Here is an 18,044-nt window from a genome sequence, read left to right as displayed (position 1 = left end):
ATAGAAAGAGGGAGCTTTGAATAAAGGGGATGATGAGAGGAAAGTGGGACCCTGGAGTGTGCGAGGAGGAGGAAGAGGGGAGATAAAGCAAGGAGGGTGTGTGTGTGTGTGTGTGTGTGTGTGTGTGTGCGTGTGCATTATTGACCACAACCCCTGTGGCTCCATCCATCCATGCTGCTGTCTGGGGGGGGGGGGTGGATGTGCATGTGTGTGTCTGCATGCATCTGTGTATGTGTGTTATGAGTGTGTCGTCTCACCTAAATGTCTGCCTCCCTGTGTGTGTGTGTGTGTGTGTGTGTCCCTGGTCGTTGTGTTTGTCAATACAGTTGAATGTCTGTGTGTCAGCACACGTGTGACATAGCTTCCCCTTATATCACCTCATGTCAAGAAAGTACAGTGTGAGGATTAGAAGGCCTGCCACGTCAGCCGAGCCAGCACAGGGAGCAGAGCGGGGCCCGTTTTTTAATCCTGCTGAGTGCACCAGCCACATCTGCCTGCTGCCTGCCGCCTGCTGCAAGTCGTTCACCCAGCCTCTTTCATTTCCCCCTTTTTCCTCGTCCTTTACCATTCATGGAAATTGGGTGCTGTAGGTGTTTTTGTGCCTTCTGCTAGGTGTTTATGTGTCATTATCGTCCATCTGCTCCACTGATCCTCTCCTTCTCTCTCACTTTCAAGGCTGCACATTCCATGAGGATGACTTCTCCATCAAATGTCCTAAACACGAGGTGAGAAAACAAAAACACAATCTGTGTATTATGGAAGAATGATCTCCTCTGCTCCTCTTTCCTTCCTTCAAATCCTATTTTTGTATTTCACCCCTCTGCCTTTCATCCACCTCCTCAGCACAGAACAAAAAAAATGAACTCACACATTTCTGTCACAAGCAGCAGCAGCACCCTGACTGGATAGATGATACAGCACAGAACAGGAACCACGGCTGTCAGCTCTTGTAAAACAGAGTCTGAATCAAGCAGGGTGCTGTTTACTTTGCAAAAGGCACAAGGTACTTCTTTTCTTGCACCAAACCCAAGAAGGTTCTCATCTGGAAGTGATCGATAAGTACCCGATGACCTTGGAAAGATAAACCCATATCAACCGGTGCCCTTACCGTCACTCAACACCCACTGTTAGGACTTCACAGTCAGCTGCAGTCCCTGCATGACAGCCGCCATCTGCTGGCGATGTGTTTCCACTGCAGCAACAGAGAGGAAGGTCAAATGCAGGGGGTGGTGGTGGTGGTGGTGGGGGTGTTGGAGAGAGTTAGAGATGCTGACATTCAGCAGGGAGCAGCGGTGCATTGAGGCAGCAGTGGCAGTAGCCTCCCCTCCTCCCTCCATCCCTCCCTACCTCCCTCCCTTTGCTGTTCTCCTCTGTGCAGACTGACAGGGATGAAAAGCTGGCTGCTGATCAAAACACCCCACCCAGCATCACTCTCCCCACATGTTCTCTCTCTCCGCCGCCTCCCTCTCCTTCTTCCTCTCATTATTTCTCCTTCTTTTTCTTTCTCCCCCGTTCCCCTTATTTTGCCTGGGCTCCCCTGCTGCTCCGGCTCCCTCAGTCTCTCGCTCTCGGTTCACCTCTCATCTCCTGTGAGCTCCTTTTTTTTTCATTTTCCCTCCTCATCCCATTCTCCCTCTCCCTCTCTCTCTTTCTCATCTTCTCCACTCCTCTCCCCACCTTTCCTCACCTCAACTCCCACGTCTAAGCAGCCGAAATAGAGTGTGAGAAACAGAGAGGGAAAAGAGAGCAAGTCAGAGAGATTGTTGTTAGCGAGGCTGAGGCAGAGCTGTCATCAGCTGAGGGATCTGAAGGTCTGTGAGTGTGTGGGTCTGTGCTGCGCCAATTTACGCTGAGCAGCCTAATCAAAGGCAAGAACCGACACACACGTACGCACCCACACGCACACAAGCACGCACACACCCCACTCATGGGTCCAAACGATCAGATATTCTCCTTCTGCATGTGAAATAAATGAACGTCCACTGTGGATTCTTTAACGTCAACATGCTGCATGTGTCCACACAGGTTCATTAACAGGTTACCAGAAAGCTCACAACACACAGGCAGAGAAAAACAGGCTGTTTTGTGATGAGGCTGAGGGAACAACAGACAAACAGGGGCAGTTACATCAGAGAGCGGTGCGCTGAAAGAGAAGAGGAGGACAACAAGAGGGACGGGCAGCAAAGGGACAGACACTCTGTGATGGAGAGGTGGTGAGAAAACAAGGGAGACAGAAGGTGTAAAAGAACGAGAGCCACTCCGGGGAGGTAAACAGAAAGAGAGGGAGCGGGGGGAGGAGGGGGAGAGAGCAGGGGAAGGATTGAAAGAGGGAGATGAAAGAGAGAGAGAGAGAGCAGCGCTGCTGGTCTGAGTCCAGGGCGGGAGGACGGGCAGCTGGCAGTTCAGAGAGAAAGACAGTGAGAGAACAAGAGGAACTGTGAGGCTGCAGAGAAGTGCTCCACCACCACCTCCACCTCCACCACCTCCACCACCAGCAGCAGCAGCAGCAGCAGCAGCAGCAGCACAATTAGAAGGCGTTCCTGCTGTGTCTTTCACAGAGGCACGAGTTCACTGGCCAGCTGCATCCAGCTCCCCACTCCTGCACTCTGCAGCCAGTCTGCTTCTGTGTCTTCACTCTGCAGACCCGCACAGGAACCATCACACGGTCTCACAGCTCAGGCGGCCCGAACAGCTCAGGCGGCCGAACAGCTCAGGGCGGCCCGAACAGCTCAGGGCGGCCCGAACAGCTCAGGCGGCCCGAACAGCTCAGGGCGGCCCGAACAGCTCAGGCGGCCCGAACAGCTCAGGGCGGCCCGAACAGCTCAGGTGGCCCGAACAGCTCAGGCGGCCGAACAGCTCAGGGCGGCACATTTACAACACTTACACTTACTTAAGGCCAAAGGTCGCAGACAGAGGACGTCATACCTTTGTGACTTACCGTTTCACCTTTGCTTTACAGGATCTGTAAATATTCCACCGACACCACCACAAGCACCACCTCTCTGCCAGGCACCACCCATCCAACAAGGCAAAATGCTGTCCTGACGGCCACCTGCACCTAAAAAAAACACATGGTGATGACTGATTGACAGGACAGGACATGTTGGCCACTGGGGGCCCAGAGGAGGTAAAGTCAGAACTGAGGTGGAGCTATGAGCAAAACTAAAGCCTGGAGAGAAGCTCCGTGGAGAACAGATGCTCCTTGAACCCGTTAGAAATGTGTTTCCTCAACTGAGCCCCTCACCACGAAGCAGAAGGCAGTGACGCTGTTTAACAGGAGGACAGGCTGCGTTCTGTGTGTGCCTTGGGCCCGGCACACTCGGGGGACTGTTTGAAATGCAGAGCGAGGAACGTGTGTGTGTGTTCTGCCTTCGGATGGGCTGCTATCATATTGAGACACCTGGCGGACACTGATTGGACAGGAACATCCCTCTGGCCACCATGTCTGTGGGCCAAGAAGTGCATATGTGTGAGCAAGTCTGTGTGTGAGAGAGAGAACCATTAAAATATCAAACTATCATTCCAACACTGCATCATGGGGGTGTTTGTGCGTATGTGTCTGTGGGGAGTGTGTGTGTGTGTGTGTGTGTGTGTGTGTGTTTCCCATTCACGATGTCATGCATCATGAAAAAAAAAACAACAAAAAAACGCAGCAGCCAACATCTGGATGTATCTCAAAATGTGAGTTTGTGTAAAACAAATAAGGAGCTGATGACATGACGACGATGTTTTACAGTTTCTAAATATTCCGGAAAAAAAATGGACGCAGTATTTTAATATGCCGGTAATGCTCTTATCTTCAGAGATGTATTTTGATGTGCATAATGACTAAACATCATTGCGTCACCCTTGGTATATGTCAGGCTTTGTGTATTCAGAAATAAATATATATACATGTATGCGTATACTGTATACATACATACATATATATATATATATATATAAATATATATATATATATGTGAACATGAAAAATATGAACTCTGTTTAAGAGTTCGACTGTGTGCACATTCAGTATGTACAGTAGACCATCATCAGCTGACAGGTAGCAGACGAGGGCTATGAGGATTAAACAGGGGTTAGGGGGTTGGGGGGGGGGGGGGGGGTGTCGGGCCATCTCACGTCATGTCTGTGTACAGATCAGAAATATTAACTGTTAAACATTTCAATGATGTACGATTACTTCACACACCAACACGCCTGTGCAGAAAGACCTACAGAACTCATAGCTCACCCGTCTGTCCGTGTATCTGAAATGTAGCCTCTTTCCACTATAAATGAAAAATGCCCCCGCGCAGGGTGTCAGTTAAAGAACCGGTCATATTAAAAGGAGACATATTTAAGTATTAGAACATTAAAAAAAAAAAAAAAAAAGTGCAAAATCGCCACACCAAACTATCTCTTTTATGAAGCTCATTATTTAATGGTGTATATAAGTATTTGATGCTGTTTAAATGTAAGATGTGATGTACTAATATAATTGTGTATAGTATTTCCTAGAGATGTTTATTTTCTATAAAATGGAATACGTTATTGCTTATAAAATGTTATTAAAAGAATCCATTGATGGAAGAAAAAAAAATAATAACGACCTCTTTTGGGAATGTCACTTGTCTTAAGTGGGAGCATGCCGTTTTATTGATTTTCATGTCTTATTCGTTTGGAATTGATGACACAGCATCACTTTGTTTGAAATGTTTTTTGTAACGCCAATGTTAAATATACCAGCACCTTTCAATGCTACGGCCAACGCCTGCTCTTTTTGTCTTCAATGCAACACATCATCATCATCATCATCATCATCATCATCTTCATCCATATTATTATTAAATCCAAGACAGCACATAATGGGGGGGGGGGTACTGGAGAAGTACTGAAGCTTGGTACTTAAGTAAAAGTAGAAGTGCTGCATCAACAATCCTACTTAAGTAAAAGTCTTAACTTTTAAATGTACTTAAAGTATTCAAAGTAAAAGTACTCACACACTGAATATATATGATTGATTTCCATTGCAAAGGATCTGAACAGGTTAAAATAATCAAAGAAATCATCTTAAATGAAAATGGACCATGTGTAGTTAATTTAATGGATGGACCTGTGTTAGCAGACAGCAGCTAACTAGTTAGCTCACTGAGCCAGAGCACCGGCATCATGACTGAGGCTCATTATAGAAACACAGCTGCAGCGTGACACCACCTCCATGCAGAGTCTGACCTCTCATCAGTCCACACTGTGTTCATCACATGGAACAAGGAACTACAGACACTGGAGACATGTAGTGGAGGAGAAAGTACAGGTAACAGCTGCAGCATGGAGTCAGAGGAGAAAGGATGTGCTGTTATTTTTACTTAAGTAGAAATACATAAAAATTACTAAAGTACAGTAAAGAAGTACAAATACTTAGTTACTTTCTACCACTGCTGCTTTGGATTGTCATCTTTAGATGTAGTATTGTTTCCATTATTTACAAGCAGATCAACTAAATCAAGTTTTATATTTGCAAAGATTATCGCCGATTGAAGAAAAGTGGATTTTTGGTCCGGCTCCATCGTCACATTAAATGATGTAACAGACAAACTTCTATTTCTTCTTTACAAAATATTTTAATATTTACATAATAAAAGGAACCAACGGAAGAGTCAGGAACAGTGGGGGGGGGGGGGGGGGGGGGGGGGGTTAGTTTAGAGACAAATACCTGTAGACACGTTATATCATCTCAATCCCATGATTTCAGTCTTTCATTGTAGTGCCACTATAAAAAACAAACACAGACCATAATGGTTCTGGGACAAACACTCATGCCAAAGTTGTATTTTTCTCCCCCCACACCTTTTTACAGTGTTATTAAGATAAACAGGTGGGTCTGCAGGACCTGAAGAGCTGGCGGTGCTCTTTGTGTTGGCGCCCTCTTTGGACATAAAATGACTTTTTTTTTGCATACATTATATGCATGTTTTTTTTTCGTTGCTTCAGAAGTGCTGAGGGTTGGTGTTTGAGTTTAAGCTGTTGGTTTGCAGTGCCGGAGTCCAACACTGCCGGCCAACGTCTGCTTTCATAGTTGCATACGTGTGCAACGAAGCTAAAGGTCGACTGTGAGTCACGCCGTGTGGTGCAAATGTAACCCTGATAACTTCACACTGTCTCCACAGTAACTACACGGTCTGACTCTGGTCTACAGCTACAAAAGAAAACAGAATTAAGGGACGAAATTAAGCATTTAGCACTCTGCTGATGCAAAATACTGCTTAATTAAAGATCATACAGATTATAAATACGTTCTAAAATATGTACACGGCAAAGCGAAAACACAAACTTGATAAAAATAAGACTATTACTTGTCTTTTTGAAATCAGTGTAGACAGAAGACGCAGGGCTTGGGCACTTCGTCACCTCATCATGATCATCGCCTGTGACTCAAACTTCAACAGTGTTTGAACAACCTAGTGAGTGGCTGCCCGTTCTACAAGCACACATCTTTTTTTTTGCTTTTAAATTTTTTCCACCTACATCACTCTGCAGCCAATCGGAGCAGCCTCTCACGCCAACCCACTGAGCTCTCCTGTCTGAAGAAGGTGCATCTATGTCAAAAGGACTGGGGGTGGGACCGCACTGAGCATAACGCAGGGTAAAAACGTCTTTCATGGCTCTCGCACTTCAGCTGCTACGTCCACCACATAGGACTGCTCCTCCTTGTGGCCAAACACTGACATTGCAGTGTATTCTCAACAGGGCATTCATCCCATTCTACAAGTCTACAAGTGCCTTCTCTTGTCAGGGTTGGGGTGATGGGAGGGAAAATCCATGCCCATGAAGAAAATCCAGTTTGATATGAATCTGTACAGTTTGCTTTATCTGCTCAATAGCTGCACATCAAAAATGCCTGAACGACTGTGAGGTTCTGTATATGTGGAAGCATGTTTCTTTCTGTCTGTCTGTCTGTGTGTCGTTGTATGTAGATGATTTTATTTTATATACACAGTGTCCATGCATGTCTTTCAGCCCCTCCCAGCCCTTCCCTTTTCTCTAACTGTTGGTGACGGTGGTGCCGCTGCCCAGTTTTATGATCATTTGCTGGCAGTCGTGGAGGGTCCGCTTGTCTCCCAGCTTCTCCAGGGTGCGGGCGGCGTCAGCCAGCATGCCCACCCTTTGGCCCGGAGCCGACAGGAAGGAGGGGGGAAGGTAGCGGCACGCCAGCATCACGGCCTCCGCCTGCTCCCGCTGGCCCGGCCGCGTCTCGCACTCCTCTGCACAGAGGACAGACACAGAAGCATGTTGTTACCGTGGTATTTCAGGGTGAGACGCTCTATGTCATCAGCCATCAACAGCCAATCACATTACAGCAGCTTCTTCAGTAATTACTGATGTGATTTATAAAGCAGAAATGGGCAAATGAGACAAAAAGCTCATTAGAAACACTGATTAGTATAATTCATTGCCACTCATCCCTTTCATCAGACACTGGCAAAAATGCATAATAAATAAAGCAGCACCTGGCTCTACAGCTTATTCTGAGAAAGAAAAACAATCAAATTCTCACACAACAGAAGCTAAGACCATAAAAATCTGGCTTTGTTGCTGACGTTTTAACAATAAATTGATCATCACAACTGACTGCAAGTCATTGCAAACAGCCAATAGATAGGAGAATTCACATGACCTGCCCAGGATCAAACCATCTGACAGCTCATGCGATATGGATCCATGCCACACCTTCAAGGCATAAACATTTCTCTGGTGTATAAATATAACCCTTGTGGTCAATAACAGCGAGAAATGCTTTCAGCAGCTGGTGATCGGACCAAAAATCTCCACCAGAGAAGCCTTAGCGTGGACAAAAAAACTTAAACTAAGCTGCATGTAAACACAACGCAGAGTGGATAAAGTATAAAATCAACAGTCCACACACACCTGTCTTGGCTCCAGGCGTTGCTCTGCGTCGCAGTGAGCGATCCAGAAGCTGATGTGTGCGGGTGGGACTCGCCCCCGCCATCAGCCTGGCTGTGGCTTCATGAAGGAACAACTGGAAAAGGATGCAGGGGAGACAGAAGAGAGATGAGGAGGTGGAGGAGGAGGAGGCGGAGGGACGAGAGAGAGCGATGATGACTCACATATAATGTTCGGCTCTACCTCAGAGAGACTTTGAAGCTTTGTGAGCAGCGCTGCTAAACACTTGCCTCGGGGGGAGCTTGTGTGTGTGTGTGTGTGTGTGTTCTAACACCTCCTAGCTAATTTCCACAGAGAATTATATCATGCGCTTCCTGCAAATATGTGCACAGAGGATATCAGTGTGTCTATATGGTTCAGTGCATATGTGCCATTATGCATATAATTTCTATGTGTCAGTCAGATGGGTGAGGAGATGCTGTTTGAATGTGCACGACAGCACGCGTCCCCAGCACAGGAGTTGCATTAGGTTAGTCATCGTATTTTAGACATTCCTATTGTGTGTGTCAGTCATTAAGGACTCATGTTGTGTCTGGACTTAAACTTAAAAACATCCTTTTACATACCCTTCGCATCGCAGGCCTGAAGGTGTGCGCCAGCTTGCGCAGGGAACTGAGATCTTGCTGGAAGCCCTGCAGTTCTGGCGGGGATGCTTGGTGGACGCCTGCAGGGCCGCTGGTGCCTGCTGACCCTGCCCCCGCAGCACTCGCCCCCTGCTGCTGCAGACGCCAAACATTGGTCCTCATAATCAGTAGCAAATCACACAACAGCAACTGGACAACCTGGGGAGAAATGAAGTGGATTAGCATTTTACTAGTACTAAAAAAACAACTGAAAGGAGACATGTACAGTTTAGGCTTGGAGAAAACGTGTGAATAATATCATTATATATTTCTGGAATTATCATGAGTTTTGTCTTTGCAACTTTCATGTACATAATCAAGCTAAGTGTCACAAAAAGACAGAAACAGAAATGGTCATCTTCCACTCCCGTGTGTGTGTTGTGCTGTTGGTGGCCCAGCTCTGTGTTGCACTGCAGGTACATTGCACTTCGCTGAAACACACATGCAATGCAACTACAATGCACTGCAGCTCTGGCCGTAGACACACACACACTTACACACAGCGAGCCACCTATCCACCAGCATCACCATCTGCTGAATGCCAGAGGGTTGGACACTGCAGTATCAGAGTGAAGTTGCTGTAAAGGCATTCGCTGTCTGTTAAAGTTTGTGTGTGATCATGTATATCCATGTTTTTTTCATACAGAGGGTGTAGCCGTCCTACAGTTTCTCTCATTGAAACAACAAATGACGACTCGACTTGTGTGCACAAGTCTGAAAAGTGTGCGCCTTTTACTTGTGTACCTTGTCTAAACTGGAGCTATGGCAGTGTGGTCCGAGGTTGAGACTGTCTCGGAGCAGGGCGCTGGCCTTGTCACTGTAGCTCAGACTCTGCTGGCAGTTCTCTGGCTTGGACAGTAAAGCCCGAACTGCTCTGAATGTGTTCAGACACACTTTGGGCAGAAGACTCCTGCCAGAGCAAAGGAGGGGGGGGGAGAGCAGAAAGATTAGAGTGGGTAAAGTGTGTGTCCTAAATGTGACATTAGCAAACTGCAGTTACACAACACATGTTGATAGCAGAGCTGCAGCGTGTCATACTCACTCTGCGTTCTGCAGACTGCGGGGCAGGTGCTCAACAGTGGGATACAGCCTCTCGGCGGCAGCATCATCTCCTTGGAGCCAGTTGATGATCACTACAGCAACTGAGGACCACCACTTGGAGTGGGGGTCACATCCTGAAAGGAGGGGTGGGGTAGTCAAAGGCGTGACACCCCAAAGACAAGTTTAGTGCACACAGACACACATGTGCTGTCTGCATTTTGACCTCAGTATTAATTGGTTTCTGCCCTCTAGCATAGCCGCTGCGAGAAAGCGCCCATTTTGACGACTCCCTTGTGAGGCAGAACTACTTCATTTAACACTGGGCAACACACACACACAGACACACACACACAGACGCTGTGAACAACCTGAGCCTCTGCCAAGAAAAGTCTCCCATTAAAATCCCTCCCTAATCTCCATCCTCTCAAGGTGATCACCAATTTGACAGAGCTGAAGATAGATGAAGCAATCTAGCGGATGCCTCCCTTTCACCTAGCCCACTTTCACTCAGATCAGCCATCAGTGAGGACAAAGGAAAGCAATAGTAGGTTGGAAGTCAAGTGGAAATCAAGCTACTCAATCTCACCAGTGAAAATGAACTTTGTGTCACAGCTTTTAGTTTTGCAAGTTCATTAAGGAAATCGAACAGCTGAGGCAGGTGAAGAAAGAAAATGAAGCCAAACCAAGCAGAAGCACAAAGGACAAGTCAGAACAAGTCCACATCTCAAACTTAAGTTAACAAAACAGGAGCTGGTTTTGGCTTTTCTCTCAGGGTTTCTATCTTCACATATAAAAACAGAAAGGACAGCTGCTATAGTGACCTACCTGTCACGGTAGCCATGTTGGAGCCGATAGCGAAGGACTGGGAAGTGGCACCAGCCGCATCTGATGCACTGATCAACAGCTGAAGGTATTCCAGGGCATCAGCATACTCCCTGAGCGCAGACATACACAGAACGTTTCATTTGCTGTGACATTAACACACATCGCCAAGTTCAACAACTGAGGAGCAGAGGCGGTGTTCCTACCCCTCGCCCTGGCTGGAACCTTTCTCTTCATGAGGTTGGGCCACACAGTACAGAGCTTTTTCCAGGAGGTGTTCCCTGAACGCCTGAGTCACCTGAGCCAGAGGATCCACTGTGAAAGAGTTTTATAGTTCAAAGTGAATCAGGTGTTATTAAACAGTTCCACATGTACAGTGAATTATGCATGCACTGACCAGTGTTGCCAGCCTGGCTGTAAATGCTTTCTTTAGGGGTGCTGCGAATAGCCCAGTCCCCGTCCACGAAAAAGCGGTGACCCAGTGGGTGACAAAGCCACTGCATGGCAGGAGGTACACTGCCACTGGACGACAGGCATGCTTGGCGCGCGCTGCTTAGGAACACACGCTGCAAGGGGAAACAATGGTTCAGTTCATCTTGAGTGAGGGTTATGCCTATCCGAAAACTGCTTGCTGTTAAAATATATACTTACAGAGGTGAAATGCAGGATCCTCGGCAGGCTGGCTTTGACTCGCAAGGCTGCAGAAACGTAGACCTCCGCCAGAGAAGCTACAGGCAGACATGAGCCAGCACACTCTGCCAGGTTCACTGCACTTAAAGCCATGTGCACCGCTGACAGGTGGCTACCATTCAGCTTACCTGTATGCATGTGAGAACAACAGTAATGTAGAAGGTCTGGTAACAATACTTTAGCCCAGTTAATCTTCATAACTTATAACCAGATGCAAACTTAATATTGAGGCAAACATTTTGAAGTGAATTAAAGTCACTATCTAACATGTTTGGGGACTACTGATCTGCCTGCAGAGCAAAGGTCACACCTTTATTGCAAAATTGGTCTACCTTTGATTAGCATTGAATACACATAACCCGAAACGCCCTCTAATAACTTTAACACGCCACCCTGTAAAGTCCACTCTCCAACACTACAAACGGGGCTTTCCCACGGACCCACCTGTCATGTGAAGTTGGTGCAGGCGGTGGTAAACCAAGGCAGCATCACGACTGCTTTTGCAGGCATCCTCCTGCAGGGGGCGATCAGATCGCAGCCCTCCAGCCCTAGCAGCAAGCCAGCGACCAACCCAGAGACGCTGCAGACAGAATCTAAGCAGAGACCAGAGGGCAGCACAAGCTAGGTCCAACTGGGAGGTGGGTAAAGGACGACCGAGAGCCTTCATGCATGTCCACAGGTTGTGACTGGCCTGGGCAAAATCCCCCTGTGAAGTGTAGAGTGATGATGATGAGATCAGATCCTGGTTGTTACATTTTATCTGTTTGAATTAATTTAAAAAGAAAACATACTCGGGCTAGGTCCAGGTCAGCCTGTTTACGATGTCTCCAGAACAAGACGGATGATCCTGAGTGAGGTCTGGTTACAGGTTCGCCATAAACCAACAGTCGGATAAGAACTCCAGACACCAGAATACCATTCAACAGCCACACCAGTATGCTAGGGAGCATCCAATCCATCAAGCCCCATGAATCTGCTATGGACAACACGCAGATTGTCATTTAACTACAAAGAAAATGCTCAGTTTTGGACTGACCACATTTAATAATGATAAGAAAATGTAGGTTCTATGTATAAACATAATCCTAGGTCCATACCTGCAATTTCCACACCCAGGACACTACGGCCGGCGTGATGAGAGGAGATGGTTGTGGTGCTTCGAGCTGAGCTGCTGCCAGAAGAGCAGAGCAATGTAGCCAGAGGGTTAAGGGAGAGGAAGAGGAAGGTGAAGGCGCACAAAGCCATGCGGGAACGGTCCAACATGCCACCAGCACTGCCGCCTGCTGCCGGCTGGTCCAAGTTGGCCATATTGGGCTAGAGAGTCCAGAACGGTTTATTTTAGTTAAATTAAAATATGTCAGAAATAAACAAAGCATTAAGAACATGGTTTAACACTTTATGTGAAGGCTGCACACCTTTGTGTCCTCGCCCATCGGGCTGTCAGGCTCTGAATCACTGCCACAGTGTGAATAAGATGTTGGTGAGCCCACGTCAGAGGCTGGTGGAGTAGGCAGCTCATTCTTCACATCCGCCTGCCCATCAACCTCCATGGCAACCAGGTCTTTGAGAGACTCTGGAGGAAAAACGAAAGGACTGAAAACATGAGAAAGCATGACCAAGAAGACACTTCCTTGGAAGGCCCTTTGTAACAGTAGACTTTATGGCCAAAGGTCAAGACACTGTTGAGGAATGCAGAAGAGAGAAGATTAGGTGCATACTGTTTTTCTGTGCTGCCATTTTCAGAGCAAAGTTCTCCTGTTTGAGTTTCTGGTTCGCCTGCTGCAGGTAGCGGATGTAGTCGATGGCTTTCTTCAGCACTGCAGACTTGTTGAGCTGAAATGGATTCAGTACGAGTAAACATGTTAATATCAGACACTATTATTTGGATCATAAAAATAATGAAATGCTGTATATGAAGTCACCTCACTCTTACCTTGGCTTCAGTGCCAGCCACAAGATCCTTGAGCTCCACGATTTTATCATTAATGGAGGAGCGATAGCGCTTCTCAATAGCATTGTGGGCTGTGCGCTTCTCTCCCTTGTGTGGCTGACCCACTGGCTTGCCACTGATGGGGATGCGGTTGATAGGCAATTTCTCTGTATCCACCATGACAGGCACCGTAGTGAGGATAGTGCCACCACCCACAAATGCCTAAAGGGTTAAAAAAAGACAATCACCCAAGTGCATCATATTGGCTGAGTCATAAGTTTAACTTCCGTAATGCACTTACCTGCAGTGAGGTGCTCTGTACTGTTGAAGAGGTGGTCAGGGATGTGGGCGGGGCCACAGTTGTGACCATGCACGGGTCATGCTTTAGAGTGGTCAGCAGCAGAGACTCCGCCTTGATGAATTGAGGCTGCAGCAACACCTGAGAAACACACTGATGGTTATAAATACAAACGTGGACTACAGTGCATCCAAGTCATCGCAGGCTCCATCACACTTACAGGTACTTGCTGTATGTGGGGTGCAATGGTTTGTACTGGAGGACTTGATGATGTGGCCAGGAGAGGAGAGGTGGTGGTCAGTCCTTGAAGCTGGGCCTGAACAGTCACTGGCTGGACGCTCGAAGGTGATGGCGACAGGTTGGTGGCAGGTGTGCTCACACTGCTAGGACTTCCAGCTGGAAAACAGGGATGGCACAGTGATTTGGCCTTAAATCAAGAAAACTTGCATAACACATCGATGTCAGCACCACAGCTCCACCAACAGAGCCTATGAATTAACCCTAACCGCCACATTTTCACTATAACACACTTGTTACAGACATTTGCATCTTACATTGTTTATGGGTTTGGAGGCAAATGGGTGAACTTTATCCCTTCAGAAATATCTGTATAAATGTATTATTATTTCAAAGAAACAAGAAAAACTCTCAATGCAAAAACCATAATAATCGGGTAGATACACACAGCTGTCTGTTTTAAAACAAGAGGTGGTTACACCTCTTAACATGTTCTACTATCAGATGACAAGAGAAAATGATGACTATATGTCTCATTTAGGTTCCCTTTTCTTTAGAAAGAGCCTATCTGATATCTCGTGCAGACAAATATTTAAATAATTAAATGTTTTGTTCATAAGAATCCTGCAACAAGTGAGAAATGACCAACATAGAACCCAAAAGCTGCTAAATGTCTGATTTGTCCAACCAACAGCTCAGCCTCAAAAGTATTAAATATACAATAAAATGAAAAATACCCACACTACAAGTTCATCCAGGAAATGCCTTTTCATTTAACTCCAGACTTTAACACTGCTTAGCAAAGATTACAACTTGGATGCATGATCAGCTGAAGCTGAATAGCCTAGTGTCCTTGTTTAATAAATGCAATGCACGTGAAAACCCTGAAAAGCATGGCAGACAAAGCTGCTTTAAACGACATCTTTCTTGGTTTGTGATCCATTTGAAACTAGTGAACTTTTTAGCTGAAGGTGCAACAGCTGTCAAAACGTCAACGATTAGAAAACATAAGAGACGAAATCTGTTCTGCTGCCATGTGACTTCAACTCTATTTCCATGAAAACTCTCTGGGGTATTGTCATTTCCTTGAGAGAAAACTCCTCACCAAAGCATCCCTAGTGCTTACCTGTGTAGCTATTTTGGGTGCTATAGTTGGTCCGGGCCTGAGGTTGTGTCTGTGGCTGGGAATGAGGTGAAGTCGGGGGGGCAGGAGAGGTAAAAAGAGCCTGAGGTGTGGTGCTGAACGCAGGGTTTGGTCCTGGTGAGCCATGAGGTGAAGCTGCCTGGGCTGCGGGGGGCGTGCTGAGGATTGGTTGGGGCTGTTCCACCTTGGCTTGTCTGACGGCCTGAGGCTGTGGTGGTGAGGCTGGCTGCTGCCTCTGGGTGGAGTTGGGTACCTGGGCCAGAGGAGACTGCTGGAAGGTGGGAGACTGAAAGGTCTTGTCTGGGGTGGACGAGCTGCGGGTGATAGGGGGCCCCAGAAGTGCATCCAGGTGGGGGCTACTGCTTAGGATGGAAGAGGACAATGACACTGGAGGTGTGGCAGTGGTGGTGGTTGATGGGGTGGCTGATGTTATAGTCTGGGGCAAACCAGGAACTTCTTGGGACGGAGGAGCCCCAGAGTATGGAGGAGCATCAAAGAGTCCTCCAAACTCCATGTCCTGGTCATTGATGAGCTGGAGCATGTCTGAAGGGGCAAAGAACACAGAAACGTAATGTTATTCAGAAAGAAGAAGAATGCACACACCTTGCCAAGATTACTTAACCTGGACTAAGAACCAGTGCCAGAAGTGGGTATTTGTTAAGTAACACAATCCTTCAACCTGATCTAAACCCTACCTAATAATAGAGAATATGCATATTGTTCTCAAGTTGGCACCAACTGAAGTCTGCAAAAAAAAACAATCCTTGAGTCCAGTTGCCTCGATTTAAATTTTAATTGGACGTGTCTATGACCTGGATGAGAGCATCCACAGACGTATTGGTATCAGCAGTTCATGATAAGATCCATTTTCATTAAATGATGGCAAAAAATGTAATATTTAGTGTAATTTACAGAGAGTTACTGAACACTGAGAAACTGTGAGTACTGGGTACACTGGATGTTGTTCATATAATGTTAGCCAGGCCACGTGGTGGCTATTTAAAGAGTTCCAGTATGAACCAAAACACTGCAAAGGATGATGAGGATGGGTTAAGAATGTGATTAACATTAACAAGAGTCCTGAATGTTAATTATGGCCATTTCAACCACTGATTTACAGGTTGGCATAATATAAACTACATATTTCCAATAGGCAGATGTGTGTTTATCTATAGGAGGAGTTGTGTTTATGCTTCAAACTTGATGTGAGACACAATGATCATCAATTTGTTTGAAGCAATACTACCTGTTTAAAAAAAGAAATGATTTTATATCCTCTAACCTGTTCAGATGAAGGTCACTTTAAAAAAACCTGAGTGTGTGTGTTGCCTGCATGAATCGCAGCAGCCTGGATTTGTAAAGCAGTGTTGTGTATGAGGTGATCGCACTTGGCCAATCAGAGCGCGTCTACAGCCCAAGACAGGAAGAGAGGGAAGCAGCGCTGTCTGTGAGGTCACCATCGAGCATCACCGGGGTTACTGTCGGACACATTTTGGAAGGTGGCACACACAGGCAGTCGCCAAATACAGTTTGAAGTGTGCAGAGAAGACTGTCCCACTTTGGCCAAATCTTTATATACATGTTGAAATATATCTGCAGAAACACACTAACTACTGACGCATGTATAAAAACATTTACACAGTTTGTTTGCAACATACATGTAAAGGCATCCCAACAGCACAAAGATATTCACATGTTACTGTTACTCCAGCTGGTGGTTCGGCTTGGAGGGAATATGATGCTCCGTGAACCCGACAAAGAGGAATGAACTCCAGTAACCTGTCTGCGGAGCACGCGGGGGGCGGGGCGCGCTCACGACCACTTAGCAGCAGGTTAGCCTCTCGCCCATTAGCTCGGCTAACCCGCTCTAATATCTAACAACTGTTCACTGTTAGTATTCTTTATAACACATTATACGTGTAACATGAACTTCTGCAAGCAGCAGCGACGTGAACCCACAAACAGCAGCTCTGCCCGCCTCCACACAACACTCGCTAGCTTTATGGTTAGCTAGCTTAAAGTAATGATGGCTGATGAAATGTGAGATGTTGACCAGTGCTGGGACCAACTTAGTCTAAACATTAGATCATTAGCAACACACAGCATGCAGGAGTTAAATACCAGCGGTGCTGCTGATGTCGCTGCAAACACCATATTTGTTCTTACCATCAATTTCGTTTAAGAGAGCCGTGTCAATGCCGCTGGGGTCATTAAGACTCAGGGTTGGATCCAGAGTATCCAACGAATGCTCGTCAAAAGACAGACCGTTCATCTTTACTCTCGTGTCTGGATATCCTCTGTGTAGACTTGACTGGCTATCGGATCGTTGGATCACTCAGAAAGAAGAAAAACGGAAACTTCTCGCGTCCCTACATCTGAAAAAGCGTCGGAATCCTCTTGTAAAACACGCAAAAACGAACGGCAACTTTCTACCGAAGCGTCCACTAGCTAGTCAATCCTACCCTCCATGGTGGTCCAGGGGGAAAGTTGTCAAACCAAGCCAAACACTGAGGCTCATTCACTCTAACGTGTTTACGGCGGCAGTCGGTGCAACCCAGCCACCCGGCAATGATTGACAGGCGCGTCAGCCAATCACTGCATGTGAACTAATTTCCCACGTTCCTGTTCCCTACGGTTGTTTTGATTGTTTCACTAAGAAGATGACGTGTAGAGTTTATAGTAGCACAACTACACAAGACAGTGCACACAGGGAAGATGTGAGTATTAATACAAGAGTTAATTAATGTTACAGTTCCTGAATTTATGAAATGGACCCGTTTTAAAAACATTACAAAGGGTTAATCACTGACCACAAACCGATAAGCTTTACATCTATCCGACCTGTTTGATTTGTAGTCGCCTAAAGCCGTGCAAATATAAAATATACATTTCACTGAATTGTGTATTTGAGGGGAAACGGCATGGATGTGTTTATTGTGGGCTTGCCCCCAACAGCCAATCAGAGAGGTGCAGGCGTGAACAACCGACAGCCAAGTTTGTGTGACTCGAAGCAGCGACTCCTCCTGTAGAACCAGTGAAATCGACCAATGAGAAGCGCTGAAACCGAGTGGGGTGATCTGACGTCACGCCGCTGGGTCCAGTGATTACATCATGTGTTTCTCTCCTGGAAAGCTGGTGGCAGCAGCCAGGAAATAAACTGAAGGGATAACCCGGCCATACAGAACAGGAAGTACAGGACAAAGTCTATATTATATACTTTATTTTTATTTATATAGAGAAAATATAGATATAGATATAGAATTTTATAGTAAATGTGTGTTATACTCATAATAAACAAAGAACATATTGACAATG

The 18,044-nt window shown here is 46.3% G+C and overlaps 2 protein-coding genes across 6 annotated transcripts in view; one reads left to right on the top strand and one right to left on the bottom strand.

The window, feature by feature from the left end:
* rai1 (retinoic acid induced 1) overlaps window positions 1–4,000 on the top strand; it is a 46,009-nt gene extending 42,009 nt beyond the window's left edge. For 2 of the 3 annotated variants that reach the window (XM_028412996.1, XM_028412995.1), the window contains 2 exons: window positions 676–725; window positions 2,960–4,000. In XM_028412996.1, coding sequence (XP_028268797.1) covers window positions 676–725; window positions 2,960–3,062 — 153 coding nt within the window. In that variant the 3' untranslated portion in view covers window positions 3,063–4,000. Of the gene's footprint in view, window positions 1–675; window positions 800–2,959 lie in introns of those variants that run through there. The other variant, XM_028412994.1, reaches the window with a different exon arrangement.
* Window positions 4,001–5,644: 1,644 nt separating this feature from the next.
* On the bottom strand, window positions 5,645–17,287 carry srebf1 (sterol regulatory element binding transcription factor 1). 3 transcript variants are annotated; one of them, XM_028411584.1, is made up of 19 exons: window positions 16,896–17,287; window positions 14,712–15,272; window positions 13,569–13,744; window positions 13,352–13,489; window positions 13,054–13,272; window positions 12,839–12,953; window positions 12,536–12,693; window positions 12,218–12,434; window positions 11,912–12,096; window positions 11,565–11,826; window positions 11,082–11,248; window positions 10,828–10,996; window positions 10,637–10,745; window positions 10,434–10,543; window positions 9,610–9,742; window positions 9,312–9,477; window positions 8,511–8,726; window positions 7,909–8,020; window positions 5,645–7,244 (listed from the first exon to the last, which is right to left on the bottom strand). In XM_028411584.1, exons 1-19 carry the CDS (start codon window positions 16,999–17,001, stop codon window positions 7,024–7,026), a joined length of 3,540 nt encoding a protein of 1,179 aa, XP_028267385.1. In that variant the 5' UTR covers window positions 17,002–17,287; the 3' UTR covers window positions 5,645–7,023. The 3 variants fall into 3 exon arrangements, with proteins under 3 accessions (XP_028267385.1, XP_028267386.1, XP_028267387.1); XM_028411585.1 differs by having other exon boundaries at window positions 9,610–9,743; window positions 10,438–10,543; XM_028411586.1 differs by having other exon boundaries at window positions 11,912–12,093.
* Between the last annotated feature and the right edge of the window lie 757 nt (window positions 17,288–18,044).

Source organism: Parambassis ranga, chromosome 8 (assembly GCF_900634625.1).
Source record: "Parambassis ranga chromosome 8, fParRan2.1, whole genome shotgun sequence".
NCBI lineage: Eukaryota > Metazoa > Chordata > Actinopteri > Ambassidae > Parambassis > Parambassis ranga.
Note: the sequence above shows the minus strand (reverse complement) of the source record. Positions and strands in the feature narration are given on the sequence as shown.